At 35.1% G+C, this 26215-nt stretch overlaps 1 protein-coding gene across 6 annotated transcripts in view; it reads left to right on the forward strand.

Annotated features, from left to right (window-relative positions):
- The first annotated feature begins 12081 nt into the window (after window positions 1-12081).
- The window catches only part of LOC106883122 (inter alpha-trypsin inhibitor, heavy chain 4), a 46174-nt gene continuing 32040 nt past the window's right edge, over window positions 12082-26215 (forward strand). For 5 of the 6 annotated variants that reach the window (XM_089352029.1, XM_089352027.1, XM_089352025.1 and 2 more), the window contains exons 1-7: window positions 12082-12503; window positions 15445-15602; window positions 17671-17781; window positions 17884-18134; window positions 21736-21899; window positions 24409-24697; window positions 26044-26215. The exon at window positions 26044-26215 is cut by the window's right edge and continues 538 nt beyond it. In XM_089352029.1, the coding sequence (XP_089208155.1) occupies window positions 12432-12503; window positions 15445-15602; window positions 17671-17781; window positions 17884-18134; window positions 21736-21899; window positions 24409-24697; window positions 26044-26215 (1217 nt within the window). In that variant the 5' untranslated portion in view covers window positions 12082-12431. The remainder of the gene's footprint in view (window positions 12504-15444; window positions 15603-17670; window positions 17782-17883; window positions 18135-21735; window positions 21900-24408; window positions 24698-26043) is intronic. The other variant, XM_089352024.1, reaches the window with a different exon arrangement.

The raw sequence follows: 26215 nt of genomic DNA on the forward strand, positions 1-26215 counted from the left end.
ACTTGACGCGCTAGAATAACCTCCATACGATTATTCCGCCTTGTCACTGTTCTAAGATAATTTTTTCATATCTAAACCTAGTAAAAAATATAACTTTACTCCAATTGCACTACCACTCATAAATTTCATGATCAAATAATTGAAACTAAAGTCGATATTATGTACTGTTCAAACATTTCAAGAAGCCTTTGAGGGTTAATTATTCAGTTTGAACTACTAACGTAATATCTCATACGCCGAGGGGTAAATATGCTAAAATAATAACCTCAACATTTCGAATAAGCAACAAGACAGATTGATTTAACGTTGAACCAGATTGATGGCACTGAGCTGAGAATTTCCCAGTTTAAAGAATTTTTAAAAAGAGAGGCGCATTTTAACGTGGTGTTTTTTCCATTGGTTTTCTCCTTCTTTATGTACTTGCGAAGGTTTATAAAAGTTTTCTAAAATGATTATTTCACTATATTTATAACATTTTAAAAATTGAAGTAAATTTGTAAGCAGCCAAAGCAAAAGAATTGATACACTTAGGACAGAGACCTTTATCCAAGAAAAATAATTTGATCAAATATGTTGGGAAACTGTTAAAAAACAAATAATTACAGCATTTTCGAAGTGTGAGAATTCTTTTCTTTTCGCAACACATAAATTTATACCGTTTTAAACATCATTTAATAGATTTTCTTCAACGTAGAGCACCATTACTTTCCTAGAACTTTCGAGTTTGGCTTCTCTTTGAATTGTTTCAGTTACTGGAATGTGATCATGCTGGGAGAGCGCTTTGAAGAATTTAGTCTAACAAATCAACTCCAGTAATTATTTTTGAAGTCCAAGATCTATTCCATCGGCCTCTTGGAACCGCTAAGGGAACAAACCAACATCGGTTGTCAATTGGTGGCGGTGGTGGCGGTGATGGGACATGCACAAGCACAAAGACACAAACACATATATACATCTATCTGTCTATCTATCTGTCTATCTATCTATCTATCTATCTATCTATCTATCTATTTATCTATGTATGTATCTATACATATATATATATAGTGTGTGTGTGTGTGTGTGTGTATGTGTGTGTGTGTGTGTTTATATATATATATATATAGATAGATAGATAGATAGATAGATAGATAGATAGATAGATAGATAGATATATGTATATATATATATATATATATATATATATATATATATATATATATATATATATATATTTTTTTTTTTTTTTTTTTTTTTTTAATTATAATTTAGGGTATCTAAGAGATACTACCACGCTGAAAATAGCAGTCAAAGCTTGACTCTAAAACCACAATAAATGTTCATATAGCACCAGCAGAGAAGGCGAAGAGACAAAATAAACTCGCAAAAATTACTGGATAATTCCAGATCCTGGATTTCTGGGTCTGCACAAGAAATGCTTTGTGGAATATACTCAAACAAGCATGTATATATATATACGAGGTAGTAGGAAATATTTTCCAGATCAGTCATGTTTAATAAAAAATAACTTATCTGCCTAAGTTCTACCATCTCCTAAATAGTCATCTTGCTCAGCAATACACCACTCTCAGCGTTTCCACCACTTTTGGAATCCGGCCTAGAAGCTATTTACCGCCAGTGAATCTACAGCTTTCAGCGATTCGTTCTGGATCTCAACAACGGTGTTACAACTGCTACCTTCGAGCCGCCATTTTATCTTGGGGAAGAGATGGAAGTCCGCAAGTGGTAAATTTGGCCAATGAGGCTGATGTAGAAGCGATAACGTTGTTTGGAGCGAGAAACTCTGGAGTGAGGAGAATTTGGTGACAGGGTGCATTATCGACGTTAAGAATCCAACTCTTCGTGCTCCACAGATCCTCTTTCAAACGTTTCAAAACGCGGCAGTAGAATTCTCGATTGACGATATGGCCCTGGGGGACGAATTTTCGATGCACAATACTGCAGCTGTCGAAAAAAATGATAAGCATGCTCTTGATTGAGTTGCGGATCTGTCGTGCCTTATTCGGTCGAAGAGATGAAAGGCTCTTCCATTGTGACGACTGTTGCTTCGTCTCAGGGTCGTACCCGTAGATCTAACTCTGGTCACCGATGAGGATCCTCGATATGAAGGATGGGTCATCGGCTTTGCGCGCTAACGGAGATCTTAGTAGATATCGACGTGATGTTCTTTCTGCTCAGTGGTCAGCAGGTGGGCAACAAATTTGGTAGAGACACGTCGCATGTTCAATTCGGGCGTTAGGATTGCGTGCACGGACCTACACGACAGACCATGAACATCAGCAACGTCGTTGATTGTCCTCCGACGATCCTCATGCACAAGTTGATAAATTTTCTCTACATTTTCGGGGGTTACCCTCATGGCAGGTCTTCCAAATTGCTCATCGTGTTCCAGGACATTCTTCCGCTTTTGAAGCGCCCGTATCACTCGAAACATTGCGTACGATCCATTGCCTTGTTGCTGTAAGCTTGCCGATGCATGCTCAGTGCCTCAGTAGCAGACTTCCCAAGTTTAACGCAAAATTTCTCGTTGGCTCTTTGTTCCAACTACCTGTCCACGGCAAAATCGCAAACTACAGCATACACGTGATCATAAAGACGAAGAATTTACAAGTGAAAACAGCGATGTTACTGAGCATACTGCCTCATGGCGGTCACTACTAGCTCTCATTGTGCACACAACCGTGTGCTGACATCTTTGGCGCGCTACAGAAGTAGTCCGAGAACTTTACCTCATATATATATATATATATATATATATATATATATATATATATATATATATATATATATATATACATAGGGAGAATTCGCAAAATAAAACAAAAGACGAAGACGTGTGGTGTAGAAAACAAACAGATGTATTAGTATAACGCTCGGGAATTGAAAAAGGTCTTTAACGTGTATATCTATCTACATACATACATACATACATACATACATACATACATACATACATACATACATACATACATACACAGTTTCTGTCTATCTATCAAATTTATTCACAAGGCATTTATTAACCTGAGACTAGAGTAGAAGACACTTGGTGGTGTTTCCATGCAGTGGGACTGAACCCCAAACCACATGATTCCAAAGTGAGTTTTGTTTTGTTTTTGTTTTTTTATCAAGCCACATGAAGATCCTATACATTATGCGATCATATATGTGAATATCATAAGTTCTTGCATTTTAAGCAAAAGATGAAACACTGCATTTACCAGTATACACATTGCAATATCTTATGCTTGATTTTAACTGAAAGAACTGGGGTTGCATCTTATACACACGAAGCACAGGTTAAATGTCTAAGGGAAAAAAATTGGTAACCAGTGTTATCTATTCTGGACTAACAACAGAGATATTAGCTCTTACTTTGATGAGTAAGCTTTTGCAATATGGAACTAGGAAATTGTTATGTCTCAAGCTACTGCTATCTAGCACCTTCGGATGATCTCTACTCAACCGCTACACAACTGCTACTCAACACTCCTACCACGGCCAGACTACCTCTATTTATATGTCTCGGGCCATCCTACTTCTTCGCTTGGGGGCGTCGACACAACAGAAATAATAGCGAACTACCTGATGTCCCAAAGGGTAAGGGATGAAGACAAAGTATTTAGACACGAGGACCGTAGATTTAATACTAATGATGCCATCTGCATCATAAAATCTGTTCGATAATGTCATCACGATGTAATGTCGTGGTTAAAACATTATATAACGAAGTCCAAAGAAAGAGCAATTCTCTGGCTTTTAATATATAAGAAACCAAAGTGATGCCAGAATACCGGTAAAATGTTCCTGCCAAAAATTCAAAAGCATGAAAGTATAACAGACTAAGGCATAATGATCTGGAAATGGGAGTGGGAGTGGAATTATCCCCTGAAGTTGACTAGTAGACTAGTAGATACTAATATTTAAGACGAGTGAGAAAGGAAACATCTGTGTCGAACTGATGAGAAATCAATGGTTATTCAATCAGTGATAATTCATTCACGACTATAACTTCAGACTGCTACTTACAAATATTAGTACACTTAGCTACGTAACTAAACTGACTCAACAGCAAACTTAAGAACCTGGGTTTCAAAAAACCAGGTAAGACACGCCTGATCAAGATATTGAAGCTACACGTTATCAAATGTATGGTTAAAATATGTAAAGAATTCAAAAGGATTAGTATGGAGCAAGACTCACATATAAAATAACATCCATATTTTCATCCATGTACGCTTGTTTACATGCATATGCACATATGTTTAAATACAGAAACATATACATACATATATATTATATTATATTATATATATATATATATATATATATATATATATATATATATATATATATATATATATAAATATATATATATATATATTATACGTGTGTGTGTGTAGAGAGAGAGAGAGAGAGAGAGAGAGAGAGAGAGAGATGAAAAGAAAATGGAGATATACACTTGTCAATTCATAAATTAAAATTTAACATAAAATTATATCATATTATATGCTTATAATAATATAATATAATATAATATAATAAATAATAAATACAAATTACATACAATTGTTTCGATTCTTATGCATGCATGTATATATATATATATATATATATATATATATATATATATATATATATATATATATATATATATATATATATATATGTATATATAAATATATATATATATATATATATATATATATATATATATATATATATATATATATATATATATATATATATATGTATATATGTATGTATGTATGTATGTATGTATGTATGCACAAACACGCAGGGTCAAACACACACACATACAAGTTTTGGTTAAACTTGGTCGTTAGCCAACTGAAGACTGGTGTACTTCTACATTTCCAATCCTTCGTTCGCAAGGGTACAGGGATGTTTTCTCGATGCAAGCGGTTAACATTCACTTTGAACTTTAGCAAGCCTGTTGTCCTTTTGTCAGTAGTCAGAAACGTACACACAGATATATTACTGAAGGCAACAACTTAAAGTGCATTATTACAGAATTTAGATGTTAATATAACACAATAGATACTGGCGTTTTTTTACATTTATAATATGTAACACAATGAAGTGAATGATAGGGAAAGTACAGTTTTAAGGAAAAGTGGTACATGGTTAAGGAATCGGACGCTAAGCATAAATAGAAAACGTGACAGAATAGATATTGCAAGTTTGAATACATGTGGAACATAGTTGTGGAAAAGGAATATCTTGGAATACAAACGTGATACGGGGAGTATAACTACATATAATATGACAAAATACTTTTGGAATGTTCCTGTTAAGGCCTCAATAACATGGAAGCATAACAGACTGGGTATAATGATATGGGAAAGAGAAAAGAACTCATACACAGTGGTTGAAATTATTTGTTTGAGAGATATCAACATAATGTTAAAGATTGAACACGTAAGCAATCATAAGTTGCCCATTTGAGTCACTAGTACAGTACAAAGGGAGGCAACTCTTCTTTACTTCTCAGAAAAAGAATTATTTTTATTTCATTTATGTTCTTTTAGTTTTTTGTTTTGGTCTTCACCATCAAGTTCACGAAGATTATCTATTTATATCCAGCATTACAGAAGACTGTGTGCTTTCGGTTATCGTGTCAGATGTGTAGTTAGTATTGACAAGTGTAACGGTAGGCATAAAATAAGTGTTAGCTCGTAGCATCAACACATCCGATCACAGGTACAGAAGAGGAGATAACCACTCCAAAATGCATGCATCAAAAGTCTGGCCAGAGAAAGTTGCGTACTGATTCGCTGCGTTAACATCTTTCCTTCAAAATACAGTGAATGGCTTTCTTACGGGTTCGAATATGCCTCAAGCATATTTGAACTAATAGCAACTTTGTATCAAATCCGGTCCTGTCTGCATTACTAGCCATTCAGGTGACATTTCAGCATGTAAATGAATGTACTACACTTATTAGAATAAACACCATTTATGTATTCGAGGAGCTATTAAACTACAACTCACAAATTTTAGTTCAAATATGAAAAGAAAGTGATCGGATCTGTGGAGGGCGAAGAATTGGATTAATCACGGTGACAATGCATCCTGTCACCGAGCTGACCTCATTCTTGTGTTTCTCGCCAACATGGTATCGCTTCCGCATCTGCCCTATCCGCCAGATTTAGCAGCTGCAGATGAAAAAGTTATCGAGATCCAGAGCGAATCGCAGAAGGTCCTCGACTCGCTTACGGAAAACGACTTCTAGACCGAATGCCAAAACTGGCAAGAACGCTGTGCAAGTTGACTATTTTGAAGGGGATTGTGTTAAAACTTAGGTAAATAAGTTATTTTTTATTAAACATATCTAGTCCGGTAACTTTCTGATACCACGCGACGAATGTACAGCATTTGTTGAAACTAAATAATGTCTTTTTTTACAATTCATGAGTCGAGACAGAGTATTTTCCCTTTGAGAGCAGTGCTGTCCCTTGGAACTACTAACGCTTTATGTATTTATGTGTGTGGAGGAGGTTAATTGGTGTACGTGTGTATGTGTGTGCTTATGTATTTATGTGCTTGGAGGAAGCTAATGAGTCTGTGTGTGTGTGTGTGTGTGTGTGTGTGTGTGTGCTTATGAATTTATGCAATTGGAGGAAGCTAATGGCTGTACGTGCATATGTGTGTGTGTGTGTGTGTGTGTGTGTGTGTGTGTGTGTGCGTGCGTGTTCTGTTTCATGTATTTATGTGTGTGGAATGTAGGTAACAAAAACAATGTCGCATTTCAAACTTGAGAAAAGTTTTGCACATTTGTTCTTACTTGCTTCACTTGTGTATGGACTGTAAACGGTTTGTTATGATGACGCAAGTTGGATCGCATCAGAAGCAATTATTAACTGGCATAATTACTTCTGCAACATTTGTGCCATATGGTGCATCGACAATCCTCTCTAACTTGGAGGACAAGATGTTGTGGAAATTGTTGAATCCAAGTTCATGCGCAGAAAGTACCATCGCGGTCGTTACCGGGAAGGCCACTCGGTACTTGGAATGGTAGAACGCGGCAGTTTAAGATGCATTTTAGTTCCTGTCCCGGGCAGAAGCGCCACCACATTATTACCAGTAATTAATAAACATGTGCTGACAGGAACTAGAATTGTAAAAGACAACTGGCAGGCATATAATGCTTTCCTAAATCAATCCAGTGGTGAACTACAGTGTGAATTGTGTCAACCTCAGTGACCCCAAAATCCACAGGAATAAAGTGGAGGGGATGCAGAGACATGTTAAGAGGAAATGTCGTAACATGTATGGCACCTCAGATACTCTATTTTCTACTTATCTATTAGAATTTTGATGCCGCGAATCAGTACGCAACTTTCTCTGGCCAGACTTTTGATGCATGCATTTTGGAGTGGTTATCTCCTCTTCTGTACCTGTGATCGGATGTGTTGATGCTACGAGCTAACACTTATTTTATGCCTACCGTTACACTTGTCAATACTAACTACACATCTGACACGATAACCGAAAGCACACAGTCTTCTAAGTTACGGGGACACAAACACACCAGCATCGGTTGTCAAGCGATGGTGAGGGGACAAACACAGACACAGAAGCGTAAAGACGGATGAAATGCCGCTGAACATTTTACCTAGTGTGCTAACGGTTCTCCCAGCTCGTCGCCTTACAGTACTTAATGTTAGTTAGTGTCTCGGTCGTAATCTCGGAAACCAGAGGTTTTCAGGCAAAGAAACTGATCAGCTCATAAGGACTCTATAAATTCTGTGTGGAACCAACATTGTGAAAATATGCAAGATACTTCTTAAAGTCAATATATAACCGTTAGCCGGTGTTTATGTCTAAATTGCAACAACGGAAATTATGTAAGCCAACATCTAATTTACATAACGAACTCAAATAATTCAACAATAAAATTACATTAATATATAGTGGAAGTTTAAATGGTCAAGCAATTGACAAGTTCGCTTTACAATGTCGAGATGACGAGCGACGCAACAGACTAATCAAGTCTTCATTAGCATTATGTACAGAAGAGATGTTTTGTGAGAAAAAGCAAGAGGTCTTAAAGATTCTTAAGAAGTTTTGAAGAATTTTGAATGAGAAATAAAATATCATCCTGAGAAAGGATTCTCCAAGAAATCTTAAAAAACGGCATCAAGAATTATTGTATATCGCAGAAGACATCTCGAAGATATTTGAAAGCATTAATATTAAATATTCCACAACTGTACGCAGTTTCTCTTCTCTATACTAAATTATTAAGTCAGCTCTATTATGTTTACATTTTATGCAGTGTCCTAGCTACAACATCATGTCCCATCGCTAGATAAGACCGTGATGACGAATAGAATGGTAACATCGGATAAACATCGGATAGATCCTTAAGCAGAGTTCTTCACGAAAAAAGTTTTTTTTAAATTGATGGAATAATGTAAACGAGATTTTGATAAGGCAGGAAGCTGAGCTTTATGGTAGCATCATATCTAGATTAAATGGTTAAATTTTAAAAAGTTGTAATGTTAAATTTATTTTGATTTTTATATTTTTGTTCTTTCTTGTTTTTTTTTTTTGGTATCATATTCGTTCAGCTTCTATGGAATTCTGTTTTTAACCTATATTTATACAAACTTTCACAACCCCGCCACACACACATGCACACACGCAAACACATACAGACACAGACACAGACACACACAAGCACGCACGTAAACACACACACGTAAACACACACACGCACACACACACACACACACACAACATAAACAGACCCCACTAGCTAGGGGTGAGAAAATCTAGAATCAGTGAAAATCGGTCGCAAAACACTGAATGTATACTCCTTTATACTAACAGTGTCAGAAAAACAGTCTTTGTAATCTTCCCTCTTCTCGGGTTCAGTGTCAAGGATTCTTATGACTATAATTTCTATTTCTTTCTTAATTCTTTTTATACCCTTCTTTCGTTTAAACTTCCAATCGTAAACAAGAGTCACAATTCTTAACAATAAACAAAACGTATCAAGTTGTAATCTGCTAGAGAACAGAAGTCAAACACAACTGTTTTAAGATAGAAAAAAGTTAGCACAATTTAATGTAGGCATGCGCGCCCCTCACAAAAAAAATCAGCTCTTGATTTGCTAGAAATAGCAGCCAAATCTCCCTCAAATGACACCTTACCGCCATAAAATAATGAGTACACATTTAGTTATTCATAAAAGTAATTTAATCCTTTATGTGCCAGAAATAACAACCAAATCTCCCTCAAGCCACACTTTCCATTTTAAAACTTGATCTCATGACCTATAAAAAATATTACGGAAATCTTTTTAAGTCACAGTTTACAATTTCAAAAACTCATCCCCTTGACCTGCAAGAAATAGTTGAATCTCCTAATTATTATGCAGGTCATTTCCTGGAATCGAACTCGGAATCTTGGAGTTAGTCGCCCGCGCTCTTAACCACTACACCATGTGCCTGTGAACAATTATAAAGTGAATTTTAGGGCTTATAATTACAATAAATTACGGAGATGTACTTGCATAGCAAGCGACCCGATCTGAGTTCGTGTGCTGGAACGAAAACAATTGCAGCGTGGAAGGTGTTTATAAGCCATTTAAGAAACACACAAAATCCGTTAGATTCACTTCAAGATTTTAATTTACTTTGCCAAAATATTTTCGTCGCTTTGAGACCACGATCTGTTCACTGACAAAATTTCGTGCTGCACGGAATTTTGTCAGTGAAAGAAAGAGAGAGAAAGAAAGAGAGAGAGAGAGAGAGAGAGAGAGAGAGAGAGAGAGAGAGAGAGAGAGGGAGAGAGAGAGAGAGAGAAAAGAAGAAGAAGAAGAAGAAGAAGAAGAAGAAGAAGAAGAAGAAGAAGAAGAAGAAGAAGAAGAAGAAGAAGAAGAAGAAGAAGAAATAGGCAATCCAAGAAACGCATGCAGAACTAGCGATATCATGAAACTCTTTTCAGGAAAATAAATATCTTCTCAACACACTAAATATCTTGTGATACCAGAAATACTTTTAATGCGTTCTTCTGCCTTATAGGTGTGAAGTCAAATATATTAAATATATTGATTTTTGTTATTTTTTCTGAAAATATTTTGCAAAATGTGGTGAAGGGCTGTAGTTTGAATTCTACCACCGAAACAGAACGTTACCCATAACGAATAACTGCTGAACATAAGTGTGTGTGTGTGTGTGTGTGTGTGTGTGTGCAAGTCCATAGTACCACTGATATATATTACAAAAAATGCAAACACGCAGTAATATTCGAACTTTATTTTTGCCATCCTTCACACATCTACAGAACATTTCATATTAGTATGGCAAGACGTATTTATTCAATAGTGGCTGGATTCAAAATTAGTCAAATGCGACTTTACAAATTTATAAACTTCCTAGAGCAACAGAATTGACCCTTAAAATTAGTAAACAATGGAAATATAAAAATGAAAATATGAACTCCAAAACACAGAATCTAATACACTGCATAACCTGCCCAGTCCAACGAGAAATATATGGGCGAAACCAACAATTCCCTTTGCCAACGTACAGGTCTGTGTTTAATCGGTTGAAAAATCGTGACAGTGACTGGGGATATCTTTTTTCACCTCCTCAGAATGTAATGTATGGTTATTTCGGAAAAAAACAACTTGAAATATATCAAATAGAAGGCTAATTTAGATGAATATGGAGCTGGCTTCAACAAAGAGAGAAAAGAGGACAAATGAAAAATTAGAAAGATGAATCGAATATGGATAACAAGCGTTTAAAGGAATATCAATATGTAAAAACGAATACGATTTAATTGAAGCATAGGATATGACTGGTTCTGTCGGATTCTCTCTGGCAAATACAAGGATTGGTGCTTGTAGTTCGTTAATCTAAAAGCTTTCCTGGCCCGTGTTGATTTACAATATCAGCACTAGTACAGTGGAGGGCATGGCAGCCAAAATCAACAAGTATACAAGGAATTAGCTCGGTGCCCTATCAGGGCTTACTGATATTGCACTCTACTGTCACCCGGCCAAGCTGAAATTATGTCTCAAGAGAAATAATGGGATACACTCAGGTCAATAGGCAAAGACCTAATGAAACAAAATTTGAGTGGTGACCAGAGGCCATGGGAAAGGTGAGGAGAGATTTGATTTTACAGGAAGAAAGAAAAAGGAAGAATCTGGAAGATCATGAATCAGAAACATAAGAATCCGGGAGGCAGTACAGCAGAGCCAACGGGGCCAGTGGACAGCGTGGGAAGGGGCACTTCGGAAGTGTCCCAACTGGAACGACTAGATGAAATCCCAAAGTGGTTTAAGCGCACAAATGTCCGATATGTAACTGTCTAAAAATCGTCAGCAGAAGGGCAACCAAGCGCCATGACTTGGATGCGGCCTGGGTCTTCAGAGAGTAAGAAGTTAAGGACCGGAATACTTGCCTAAGCGGAGTTTTTCTCTGAAGAACATCTGGTGTTCAGCACCCTTAAAAGTTTCCTACTACTATAATCGATATAATGACGTGGTGTTTTAATATAGTGTATCTGACAGGCTTCTGCACAGTTTCCATCAATCCACTTTCTCTGAAAACGCTTATAATAAAAAGTATTATAATAGAAAGTATTTGTCCAAGATGCCCTTCCGGGCATCCCTATAAACACGCACGCATAAGTATTTACGAATTCAATGAACGAATAGATTTGTGCTTTTGTGTGCGCATTCACACGCATGCTTGCAAACACGTATGCTTGTTTGAGAGGGTAAATATGCGTCTGTTTATATAATTTTTTGAATAATGATTGGTATGATACTTAGTTCTCACATTTTTTATGTGCTTATCATTCGTCATTTTCTTCTTTAGTTTTGGTTTCCTCGTGTGCTAATAGCGTTTTGTTTGTTTTGTTTTTTTTCAATTTTTCAAGTCAAACAGTTCTAATTTTTCGGTGTGTTCATATATTCTACAAATTTCATGAATATATCCGTTTGAGTTGTGTAACTTCAAAACATTTATTTTGGCCAATCATTTTCGTCTATTTTTGCACTGATATATTATTCTTTTATCTTGCTTGACAGATCCCTGTTTTGGCTAATGTTCCCACGATATCAAATCGCTTAGACTTTCTGTTATGATTGCAGCAGGAGGAGTGTATATGCGAATGTATGAATAATTGTCTATGTATGTGTGTGTGAGTGCGTTTCTAAATGTTCATATACAGAGAGAGTGAGACAGGCAGATATATATATATACATATATATAAATATAAATATAAATTACCAAACAATTTTTCTGTTGCATATATGTTTAACTGAGAACCACAACGCTTGATCTAATGATATTTTATTAAGTTTGAATACTATCAAAGAATTATAGAATTGTTTTAATTAACAGTAAACCGAAGCAGAAGAAATTAGACGGATCGACAACAAAATGGTACCTCGCCTCTTCCTGGTGTTAGTTGTTTTCCATTTGGGTATAACAGCCTATGGAAAGCAAACTATGGTAAGTTAATTTAACAGTACTTAATTTAAAAGAATAGTTTTGTGAATGTTAACTGTAGTTTTAATATTACTAATTTATACAATCAGTCCTAAGACAGCCGATCTCTTTTCAAAAGTATATTTTCCTTAATTCTATAATATATTTTGTGTAATATGTTTTTTACAGGCAGTTGTATTTAAGTTAAACAAAATTGAAATTAAGAAGAATAGAACTTTTTAGCTTTAAACTATAATACTGCTTTATTTTCATAATGATATCGAGGTTAAGGTATATTTAATATTACACCTTCAACTAATATACACTATTAAACATAGTACACTTACGAGAACATTATCATCTCGACAGCGGTGTCTCTTATGCTTTTGTCTTATGAATATTTATGAAATTCAATAGCACATTCAAAGCTATATATATCTTCGATAGATTGGCTTCTACAAGTGTGAGCTATTGTGTTTAAGGTTATATGTATTTATTCATTTATTTATTTACTTATTTTCTCTGCAAATGTACTCTTTGTCCAATAAGAAATCCTGGAATCAAAATTCTCCCGGAATCACCTTAATATTATTCTTTTGATGATAAGGCGGCGAGCAGCCAGAAATAGAGATATTTATTTACGTATCAATTGTAGATTTTATTATAGCATTGAATAAAAATCTAATCGTCAGATACATAAATACCAACATTTAAATAGGAAAATATCGCTAAATGAAATTTACATATTAATGCTACATTTGCCTTAAAAAATCTATATATTCTTTATATTTAGACCCATACGTGAATTCAAGTAGTCACCAGAGTTCTAATTACATTTAGATTTTCTCTACATCTGAATGCATGCGAATTAACCCCAAAGGTGATGGGCAATTTTCCCCCACTGAAAAGATTAGCATATGAAATCATGTTGTCTTTGTTGATTGCCTTTAACCCGAGGTCAAACGAGATGTAATTTAATAATCTGAAATTTTACGGGAGGGGCTTAGTCGATTACATCGACCCCAGTGCTCAACTGGTACTTATTTCGTCGACCCCGAAAGGATGAACGGCAAAGGTCGGATGAAACACCGCTAAGCATTTTTCCCGGTTAACAATTCTACCAGTTCGCCGCCTTAAGATATATAATTATATAATATGTGCAAAACAAGAAAGGGAAGCTAATAATATGCACTTTGTGCATATTATTTGTGAAGGTACGTGAACCAGTGATTTAGGTGTTATACTCACGATCGCTAGATCATGGATTCGATTTCCGGATAGAGCTGCACGTTGTGTTCTTGAGCAAACACTTCTTTTCATGTCGTTCTGCGATCATTATCGACATGTGATGTGTGGTACACTTGTGCACCTGTACAGGCAAAGTCAGTTTGATGAAGAGAGAGTGAACTCATGTACAGCACATGCATTTGATCACTATAAACAGGTCGTTCAGCAGAAACTGAACACTCATACGTGGTTTTCAACGGGAGAGTCCATCGTCTGACCCAATAGAAATATTTTTTATATATTTGATACTATGTTTGTTTTGTGTAGCACACAATATCTGAAATTTTCTTAATGAACAGATACTAGCATTTCGTCTTCAAAAGCTACGCGAAACGTAGTACCTAGCAATTCTTTACCATATTCTTTTCTAACTACAGACCACATGTAAATCATAGCTTCCCAAAGTGTACTGTGACACACTCGGAGTCGGTGAAAATTTTTCAATTAGTACTAAAGACAAAAGAGATGGTACTCCGCCAACCGATGCAACTATTTAGTTTATTATTTTTATTTTTGTATTTTGTCATTTATTCAAACGCTTTATCTGTATCTTTTACTAAATAATCTTGAAAAATAATCTTGTCGATTATTATAGAAAGAAAGAAAAAAAAGAAACTAGTATGTGTTTCTTTAACTTATGTAATGAGATATCTTTAGGCTTATGTAATTTATAAAGGAAAGCTCTGAGAAAATTGAGAAACGTTCTTTCATTTCTTACTTGACTATTTACACTTTTTTTTTGCCTTGAGTCTTGTGAATAAGGACTAGTTTAAATACTAAAATTTTCCTTTAAAATTGTACGAGGTTTTACAGAAATTTAGTATATTTATTATTTGTGAATGTTGACACACAATTCACCATGAAACATATTTTATGCTCTATCATCCTTTCATATTTTGTTTAATTGGTTTGATTCTTTAATAATTTCTTTAACACTCTTCACATTTGTTTCAATAATTTCTTTTTCATCTTGTAGTAATTTATATTCATAAACGTGAGATTTCATAAGTTATAGATGATACCTTCTCGATTTAACTTGTACGCTGCATTATATGTTCTTTATCAGGATTAATTATCTACAATTAATAATTTCTCAGATAAAATCTCATCTGTAACAAATTTATTGTATTAATAGTACTGAAATGCATAAATATTATTCTTCTTGAATTTCTCCACCAATATTTTCAGTTGTCTCCCTAGAAATTCATAGGAGAGAGAGAGAGAGAGAGAGAGAGAGAGAGAGAGAGATTTTTTATGTTAACGTATAATGTGCCAGAAATAGCAAGCAAATTATCTTCAAATCACATCCAGCTGTCTTTAAAAAGGGAAACAAGGCCAAATTTTTACTATGAGTTTACCAATAGCCTCAGTCTTCTGCAGTCACTACGATTTCACATCAGTTATATGAAACGGATCATGATCGCAATTGATTGTATAATCATCAAAATACAAACATATGGGAGACACAATTCACGCTTCATTTGTGGCTAATTATTGAAATATATACCCCATAATGTTTGTAATTGTTGTTTTTATATGCCCAAAGTGTTTTAAATCTGTCGATCTTATTTATAACAAAAATGAAACTGGCTTTGTAAAAAAATTTAATTTTGACATAAATGTTACCATGAAATAAAAGTCGCGTTAAAGAGTTTTATTATACTTTTTGTCTTTTCAGAAAGCAACCCTGAAATCTCTTCATGCCATCAGTGATATTAGATATCGATATGCTACCACTCTAGTTTCCCTGAAGTATTATAACACGTACAATTTTGCTGTCACTGCAGACTTACATGTAAACATGCCTCGCCATTCATTTATATCAAATTTCTCCATGTAAGTATAATTTCCTGGGGCTAAACAGCAATAACAATCGTCCCTTCTAGGACAACCACATTATGTTGGCAAATAGCCTTTACTTTAAGTATAATTCATTTTCTCAAAATGTACATCTACGCAATCCTTCTGTCGTTTTTAGTTTTGGAAAGATATGTTCCTTTACAATACGTTATCAAATAAGGAGCCATAAAATGCATGAACCTAAAGTTTTCTTACGATGTCTTCGACAATATTATTGGTGCTCAATTAATGAGCCTCAATCTTTTGAGGAACAGAATATTTTATTAAAAGAACAGCAAATGGATATTATCATAAGAACTGTGGCTATTAAAAGTTATATTGATATTGTTTTTAAATAATATTGTATGAGAACGGAGTGCAGGGTGTATATTTTGGAAGACTTCTTTATCGTCAGTTTACTAATATTAAAAATCCTAATATTATTTTGAGCTAAGGCGGTGACTTGGCGGAATCGTTAGCATGCCGAGTAAAATGCTTATGGACAATTCGTCAATATTCTCTGAGTTCAAATGCCATTGAGACTCATTTTTGCTTTTTCTTATTTATGTATGTAGATATATATGTATGCTTATGTGCGCGCGCGTGTGTACTAATCGGTCCCTTGCGAACAAATAAAGCTTCGTAACATTTACCATGCTAGTTGTTTTAAGTGACAATGAAGTCGCGAACCTTTTGACGCAGCGAGACATCCAGGGTGTGACAGCTGGTGAGAGAAATAGAGGCAGGCCAGAACTGCACTAGAGTTCGATTGACAATCATTTTAAGACAAGCAGATGCTAGAGCAACGCAAAATTATTTTATTCAAATATAAAATGCTCTGCCCTGTTCAGGATTTGAACCCAACTCTATAGTCGTGAGCCGAATAACTTAACCACTGGGGCTTTGTTCACTCATTTGTCATGCTCGCTGACGAGAATAACCTTTGCTAAATAGCTCTATTATGATTGAGTTGTTAAGACAGCGTGTTGGCAGAATCGTTCTCAAAATACTTAACAACATTTCTTCTCAAATTCCGTAGAGGTCGACTTTGCTTTTCATTCTGTCGGAGTTGATAAAATAAATGCCAGTTTAACACGGGTCGATGTAATCGACTTACCCATCCCCCAGAATTACTGGCTTTGTGCCAAAATTTTAAACCAATGACACTGTGCTATGTCTATTACTTTTACTTAGTGGCTTTAAAATCACGCTTGCTCCTGTACACCTATACTGCACTTTCTATATTTTTACAAAATTTCAGATGATGATTTTAGAATTATCTACCTTTCTTGATTTTAGATTTTAAACAGTTAATTTTGGTCAGTGAAGTTCATGAGTAATCTCATTTAATAGAAGCATTATAGCTCATCTCAAATCCTACACTTGCTTACTACATTAAGTTGTGGTGCATTCAGGAATACAGCACCTTGAAGAACCATTAACTCGGAGTGGATGGAAGGAATGAAACATGATGGATGTTGATTTGAGTGAAACATGATTGAAGTAGATTTCAGTAAACTGTAGGCTGTTACTACCGAGTTTAGTGAAGTGACGCAGTAGACACCTGCAGAGAGGTGTAGTGACTGTTACATGGAACAAAACTATTAGCGTAGCAATATAACTGATATATATATATATATATATATATATATATATATATAGAAGGTCGATGGTTTGAAACGAAAAAGCTGCATAGAGAAGTAAAGATTTGTAACTACAGAAATCATCTGGGATATTTTCGCTCAAACGCTTTAAAATATAGTAATTCTAACTGAACAGCAAGTATATTATGAACTATACCATAATTGAACTATTCCATAATTATGAACTATTATGAACTATATCATAATTGAGCACAATTTGAAATGGACATGAGTATTGATTACCGTCTTCTGAATAATTAGTGCAAAATATTTTTGAAAGTAAAATAAAGGCTGAAATAAATTATAAAAATTATAAGAAGTTATTCTGTCATCGTTTTGAAACGTAAATATGGGATACATATTTTAGATATTATAAAATAAATATGGTGATGATTATTTAAAGAATTTTATTGTTATTTCAGGGAAATTGATGGAAATGTGACTGTGGGAGAAGTAAAACAAAAATCGGAAGCAAAACGTATTTACGATCATGCCATTAAAACTGGACAAAGTGCTGGCTATGTTGCTGTGGAGTAATGTATCATTTTCTCTTACTTGATACTTATCGATCTAAGTTTTCCAATGAAAATATAACTTCAAAATATTTTAAATTATTTTTTTTTATCATTTTCCAGACACCGCTTCACAAATGTCTTTGATATATCTGTTAATGTTGAACCACAGAAGTATATAGTTTACAACTTGACGTATCAAGAACTTCTGACACGAGAGAACAATAAATACAGGCACGTCATCCATTTGTCCAATGGTGGAATTATTGATGACTTTTTAATTGAGGTTTTCATTAAGGAACCGCAAGACATTATTAATGTGTCTGTACCAGAAATTAAAGATGATAAAGCAAGAGATTTTCTTGAAACCAACGGTAGGTAAATCATTTCTGCTCGGATTTACTTCATGTTATACTAATTAGATTTGCCCTAAGCTTCATAAACAAGTACACTCATATGATTTACCGTGTAGGTGCACTTCAAAAATTTAGAAAATAGTATAGCTGATATTAAAAAAATAGAGTTTATGTGCAGAATATTAAATTATTTTTTATTCTGGGCTCAATTACATATGTCTATGGGCTGTAAAAAAGAAGTCAACAGAAGTAGATTTAGTAAATGAAACACCCATATAAGATTTACCAGTCTTATATCAAATTCCATACTTGTATAACTTATTATAAAGGACCTGCAAGAGAAGTAGAAGATAGTAAATTGACTAAAAACATACTGTCGAAGGATTAAAACGAATAATGATTTAACTAGATTGTTAAATGTTACAGAAAATTAAATGATATAGAAATGGCAAACTATATCAATGATAAAACTCACTTCTTTCCTTAATTATAAATTGCTATGTCTCCTATAGTAAGATGTAGCTCTCAATATATAGTTTACTAATCGAGAATCCCAGAGTAAGAATAATAGTGTACTTAGGAAAGAAATCACTAAATTATAGAATTTCAATTCTCCAGTTTTGGTGTCAATAACCAAAACATTTTTCTATTACTAATTTCCATATTAGAATATATTTGTCTCTTTCTTTAGTTATCACCTCTACAGTGCCTCAACAGAAATTACAGTAAACTTCATGTAACACTTTTTAGACGAAATAAAGCTTTGCATATTTATATTTAATAGGCTCGTGTACACTTAAACGTGAAAAGACTTATGTTGCAGTAACTGTTTTGGAAGAGAAATTCTCCTTATAAAAAATGCTTGTCAAAATACACTGAGTTGGGTGTTGAATGACGTCATCGAACTGTAGGACAGATGTTTCTGTGTCGTACTCTACATCAGCTATAGATGCCAAGTCCATTGTTGATTACCCATTAAGAACAGCTGTTATATGTATACAGCAAAAATTAAAGGCACACTAAGCAGTAATACTTGAAACAAATCTATGTACAGCATATTTAAGTGGCTCGTGTATACTCAAGACTTTCACAATGTACTTTTTTCGGAAGAGACATTCTCCTTCTGGCACTTATCAACCCAGCGCCATTTTGCATTTTTCTTTAATCATTTAGCTTGGCCTTTACATTGTGTATATTGGGAATATAAATTTGGTAGTAATATTCGTAGCCACTTTACCGTGGTTTCGGGCTATTTCTGCTACCATCTCCTAGCGACGGGATCAGTAGACAAGCCGTGGTTTCGGGCTATTTCTGCCACTCTTCAGTACTGCACACCTCGTCTGCTAGAGATGATATCATCTCGCTTCTTCACGAATATATATATTTCAAGTGAACACAGCCGCTGATTTTGCAACAAGAAAAATGCTAGTTTCAAAATCTCTCTAAGATTACTGAGGAGGGGCAGGAATAGCCCGAAACCACGACTGGTTTACTGGTCCCGTCACTGGGAGATGGTGTGAGTTCGCTCCCTTTCTCGCAATTTTATCGGAAGCAGCTATGCATCGTTAACCAGCTAGAGGAGATGTCCTCTGGAGTTAAAAAATCGCAGTCGAGTCCGCTCGAACGGACAGCCATGTTAAAGTGGCTACGAATATTACTTGTCAGTACAACTACTGCGTTGATCTCTTACAGAGATTTTAAAACTAGCATTTTTGCTTGTAAAATTAGCGATTGTGTGTTCGCTTGAAATATATACGTGCAGAAGAGAGCTGCTACCATCTCTAGCAGACGAGGTATCGGGTGCCGAGGAGTGGCACAAATAGCTCGAAACTAGGACTGGTCAACTTGTCCCGTCGCTAGAGATGATAGGGGTTCGCTCCCCTACTCGCAATTTTATCAGATGCAGCTGTGCACCATTAACCAGCTAGAGTAAATTTCCTCTTGGGGTTAATAAACCGCAGCAGCGTCTGCTCGAACGGACAGCCATGTTAAAGTTGCTACGAATATTACTTGTCAGTACAACTACTGCGTTGATCTCTTAGAGAGATTTTAGTAATTTGGTAGTAATAATTCCAAAAATGCTTGTAGCATAATCACATTATTTGGCGTGGGAATATTCTTTATCGCAGTTGCTCTGGATGGGTCTGGTTTCCGCCCGTTCTTATCTACTATCTGGCCCTAGTATTTAATTTTTTTTTCAGAAAGAACTAGCATTTTCCTCCACTTAGCTTTAAGCCGTATTCTCTTATCTTTTCGAAAACCCTTTTTTGCGTGTTCTACGTGTTGTTTGTGTGATTCGCTTTTTATTAAGATATCGTCTAAGTCGACGATAGCAAAATCACAGTCTGTCAAATATGGAAGGAGGCTGGCCCTTTGAATTACAGGCACAACAGAAACAGGAAGTAAGAGTGAGAGAAAGTAGTGGTGAAAGAGTACAGCAGGGTTCGCCACCATCCCCTGCCGGAGCCTCGTGGGGCTTTAGGTGTTTTCGCTCAATAAACACTCACAACGCCCGGTCTGGGAATCGAAACCGCGATCCTATGACCGCGAGTCCGCTGCCCTAACCACTTTTAAATGAAAGGAAGCCGCTTAAATTTAAATACGCCATAGCATGAATTAATGGCTAATAAGTGTGAGGATTCTTCTTCTACTTGGATTTGTAAGTATGCCTCCGAGAGGTCTAATTTTGAGAAGAATTTCCCTCCATTCAATTTTGTGAGCACTTCCTCAGGGCTTAAGCAATCGTTTTAAACCTTTTGAAAAATCTGCACAAATTCGTAACTTATTATTCTTCCTTTTAATGTAGACCGTAGGTGCTGCCCAATCTGAGTGGTGAAAGTCTGTATTGTAAGGCATAAAACATCCAATACAACACTGACGACATGTCCTGCAAGCGCATCTATAGATGTACGTTGAATTACTACAGGTGTTATCAGAGGTTTCTCAGATGACGATGTGCGCTCCGTTTACCAATAATAGACTTCCCTTGAGTAACACATTACTGTTCCATAGTAAATGTGATTCCCACCGTGTATCTTATCGTAAATGTCATACTTTCCTGTATACAATAGACTTTCTAGCACTTAACCATACCGTTTTCCATAGAATATTTGACTCTCCTTCCTTTAATATCGCACAGTTAACAATGGCGAATAGTTTACATAACAATGAACTACTGTAAGTATAAAACTGTTCCACAATAAACATTTTACTTTTTGTTTCCATTAAACATTGCACTATCCCAGTTTACAGTGTCAGCAAATATTACACCCTACAAGAGTGTACTATACCATTTCGAAATAAATATTGCTATGTCCCATATAATGCAAAGGTTGTGTCTCAATATAAATATTACACTGTTTTTTTAATCAAATATTACAGTGTATTATAGTAGCAAAAGACTGAAGAAATTTGTGAAAAACATGCCTTACAGGAACATGTTGCTGTGAACGTTATATTATCCGAATCTTCACTTTATACCATCCCACTTTATATCATCGCATTCCATAGTAAAACATATGATAACCCTCTAATGTAATATTTGCATTGGCTTAGTAATCGTGAAATAACAGGCATTCATTCATGTCTGTTACAATGTTATTGTTTGGTTTTTAAACAGGGCTGGAATATGTTTCAGTTGATTACGTCAACAGTAAAGAAGTTTACATCAAATACAACCCAAATCGTAAACAGCAAGAAGAAATTTCAAAGGAAAATGGTATTGTCGGCTTATTCAAAGTGGCATATGACGTGAATCGTGCAAATAATTCAAATTTTATATATGTAAGCTGTCATTTTTCATCAATTTATTAACTTGTCATTTACGAATAATTATTATACAAATTACTACGTTACTATCATGGGAAAACCAACAAAGAAACTCTACGTAGTCTACAACATGTGGTAGTCTCATCTACGTGAAACCAAAACCTTCTGTCTCAAAAGAATTACACTTTGATTAATGTAATACTTGTTATGCAATGCCTAAGAAACTATGGAACCATCATGGCTAGAAAGCTTTCAATCATAGATTTATCGAACCTGGGCTTATCAGAAGTTAAAATCACAGCTACAGTTTGCAGATTACGATTATCCTCTTATCATTTAGAAATTATTGATTATTATGCTATAGTTATATCTATCATAATTTACATCAGAATTATATACAATAGGGCATACAAAATGTTTATGGATATATTGAATAACATACACATTGTAATGAATTAATTTAAAATTTCCTAAAAAGTGGAAAGAAAATAAGCAATGGCTATCCATTTGTTACTTACAAGGACAAGGGAGACAATTTTAATAAATTAAGAAGTAATTTTAGAACAAAATAATTTTCACTCTTAAGAGAAAATTTAATCGTTGTTAGCGGAGAAAGTTTCTCTGATTACAAAGAGAAGAATTTAAGTCGATAATCAATGCTACGCATACGTCGTTCAAGTATATCCTTACGCTTTTCATTTACCACATTTTATGTATTGGCTAATATGAGACATTTCTCTTGAAATTTATTTTATCAACACACAAACACACTTTGTTCGGGTTCAGTCCCACTGCATGTCACTTGGGCATGGCACTATAGCTTCGGACCGACCGAAGCTTTGTGAATGGATTTAGTAAGCAGAAAATGAAAGAAGCCCGCGATGTATATCTATTTTTCTGTGCGTGTGTGTGTGTGTGTGTGTGTGTGTGTGTGTGTGTGTGTGTGTGTGTGTGTTTACCCCACCCCATCACTTGAAAATCAATGTTGATTTGTTTGCATCCCCGGAACGTAACAGTCCGGCCAAAGAGACCGATAGAATAAGTACCAGGCTTTAAAATAAAATGTACTTAGCTCTAATTCGTCAGACAAAAATTCTTCAAGGCAGAGCCACAGCATGGCCGCAGTCTAATAACTGAACGAAGTAAAAGGTAGATGATAAAACGAAGTTCATTTTTATTTTTACTATGTATATCGATCATTCGTTTATAAATATACAATGGGAGGCCGCAAAATATAGCAATAAGCAATTGTTTATTGTGTTGTAATTAAGAAAAAAAATGTATATCTAAATAGTGGAGGCGCAATGGCCCAGTGGTTAGGGCAGCGGACTCGCGGTCATAGGATCGCGGTTTCGATTCCCAGACCGGGCGTTGTGAGTGTTTATTGAGCGAAAACACCTAAAGCTCCACGAGGCCCCGGCAGGGGATGGTGGCGAACCCTGCTGTACTCTTTCACCACTACTTTCTCTCACTCTTACTTCCTGTTTCTGTTGTGCCTGTAATTCAAAGGGCCAGCCTCGTCACACTGTGTCACGCTGAATATCCCCGAGAACTACGTTAAGGGTACACGTGTCTGTGGAGTGCTCAACCACTTGCGCGTTAATTTCACGAACAGGCTGTTCTGTTGATCGGATCAACTGGAACCCTAGACGTCGTAAGCGACGGAGTGCCAACACATATCTAAATAATATTTCTATAAACGTTAAGCACCACAGGACTTGCTGAGACATGGAGAAAGTACAGCAATAGCTCACTTAACGATCTACAGTTAAACGATTCCCGCTTGAATGGTATTTTTATAATTAAAAGAAAAATTAAACTTTTAAAAGATAATAGCCAAAACTAAATACTAAACATTCGTAATGTTTGCTTTAAGACTTCAATAACCACAATGTGCATCGATTATACGCGTGTGGATATTTGTTCGTTCATTCAGTCATTCAACTTGTGCCATGCACCCATGCAGCGTTTACAATCTCTCCACCACACCTGTATCTTAAAACTGTTTAAATTAATTCAGTTTTCAATCATAACACGAAAATATGGAATAATGATAATGACAATATACAGAAATAAAAATAATAATTTCAAAACAAAATGCGATATCATAACTGAGCCAGCAAACTGGAAACGAATCAAGACATAACGCCAAAGAATTGGGGGGGGGGGGGGGGTCAACAGTAGTAACAAATTTTATGAAAAAGGAATATATTTGAGTCAAATTAATGAAAGCCCATATCTGGTAGCCTACGGGATGCGTAGTAAAGTTCTGGTCAGAATTAATACAGTTATCGAGACGAACATATATTAAACGTAGCATTAAATATGTCTATTATGCAAACTGTTGTCTTGATTTATTCTTAAAACGCTTGAAGGGAAGAAGCAAACAACCGTGATGAGAGAAAAGAGGGTAAAATTATCAAGAATTGTAATATTCAAGCTAAACATTGGGTGGTGGAATTCTTCTCTGTGAAGAGTTAAGTTAAATTATAGTTAATGTTTTATTTTTCTTCCAAATTCATAGGCAGTTGATGGCTACTTTGTACATTTCTTCACTGCTGATTTCTTAAAACCTCTTCGAAAGCACATTATATTTATACTTGATGTCAGTGGATCAATGTCTGGTACTAAAATTCTACAACTGAAAGAAGCTATGGAGAATATCCTTGATCAACTTGACCCAGAACTTGATAAATTTATCATCGGAAAATTCAGCAGTGATGTCGTTTGGATGGAGAATAATTTTTTACCAGCAAGAAAAGAATATATAAAACGAGCAAAAACTTATATTAGGAATATTAGCGCCTCAGGAGGTAAGTTGAAGTGTATATATATATATATATATATATATATATATTGGTTTTCTACTTTTAAAACAATGGACTAAACTTGATTTTTGTTTCTAAATATTATATTTTAAGGTAATATATTACTACTAGGCAAGTTAGTAGTCATAACATATTTAATACAATAAAACATTAAATCTCCAAGTAGAATTGAATATTAGGCAATGACTAGTATTTTATTGATCTCACAAAGGCATTAAACTGCAATATTTGAAAGTCTCTGTGAAGTATCGCAAATATAGGATTCCAGAACAATAATCTCATTTTGAGTGGGGAGGGTGCAATTTCTTAACTAGAGTTTGCTACATAAAGACGAAACCTGGAAAGATTAGGCACCTTGACATCAGTACTGGAATTTGGCAGAAATGCTTACTGTTTCCATTTTTCTTTCTATTTATCGTGGATTTTGTAGGGAAAAAAGGCAGTTCAATAACCGCTTGAGTGAAATGGGGGAGAATACAGGACTGAGAATGAACGCAGAGAAAGCGAAGGCAATTTTTTGCCAAGAAAAAAGGAAAGCCACTTTGACGGTTAAAAATGAAACATACATTGACAGGGTTTTGTATATTGATAGAGGCACTGAAACTCATTTCACGTCAAACTTGGTGGAGCTAAAGTAATTCAACGAATGTAAAAAATCTGATCCATGATCACACTGGTAACCAATGTCAAGAGCTGCTATAAAACTACTCTTCCACTACCAACAACACTATATGCCAGCGAATTGCGTAGGAAATATCATCTTGACAACTCCAAAACACAGTAATGGATCAAAAAATATTCTAACCACAAAACAAACTCTAATTCGTAACAGTCTTTCTCTTATCACTAGATATTGATATTCATAACAGAAAAAACATCACCGTTAGTTTGTGAGGAAATTATTATTTAAGATACTCTTGATGCATTTTCAACGTTTCCTGCATGAGAATTTTTTTGTTTGATTTTGTGCAAGAAGTTTACCGTTCAAGTAAATTGCTGCCTGTCTCTCATATATCATAGGTATACTAAAATAATGATACGATCAATATCAGAAGTTGAAGAGGCTACATTAAGCTAAACAATGTTAAAACCAACTGACACTGTATAATAATGTTGCCTTATCGAGTCCCAAACCTGAAACACATGCTCTGTTTCTATATATGTTCTTTTACTATTAAAGTTAGCTTAGTTTTATATCGATTAAACTATGTTTAACATTTAAATATAATATTCGCACCTCTCACAGAGTTTTTAACCCACTGATTTTAATCCTTTGTTTCTAGAGTTACTGTATATGTATATTATGTATTTTAATTTTGCTGGTATTCCAGGTACAAACATTGACGCTGCTCTCCTTGAAAGTATAGTCAAACATAAATCCACTGATGAAAGAGTGTTATCCACCAAAATTAAAAATATCATCATATTTCTCACTGATGGTCATCCAACCGTAGGAGTAAGCTCCACAGAAATGATCAAGAAAAATGTAAGAGAGGCCAACGA

Source organism: Octopus bimaculoides, chromosome 5 (assembly GCF_046866305.1).
Source record: "Octopus bimaculoides isolate indiv1 chromosome 5, ASM4686630v1, whole genome shotgun sequence".
NCBI lineage: Eukaryota > Metazoa > Mollusca > Cephalopoda > Octopoda > Octopodidae > Octopus > Octopus bimaculoides.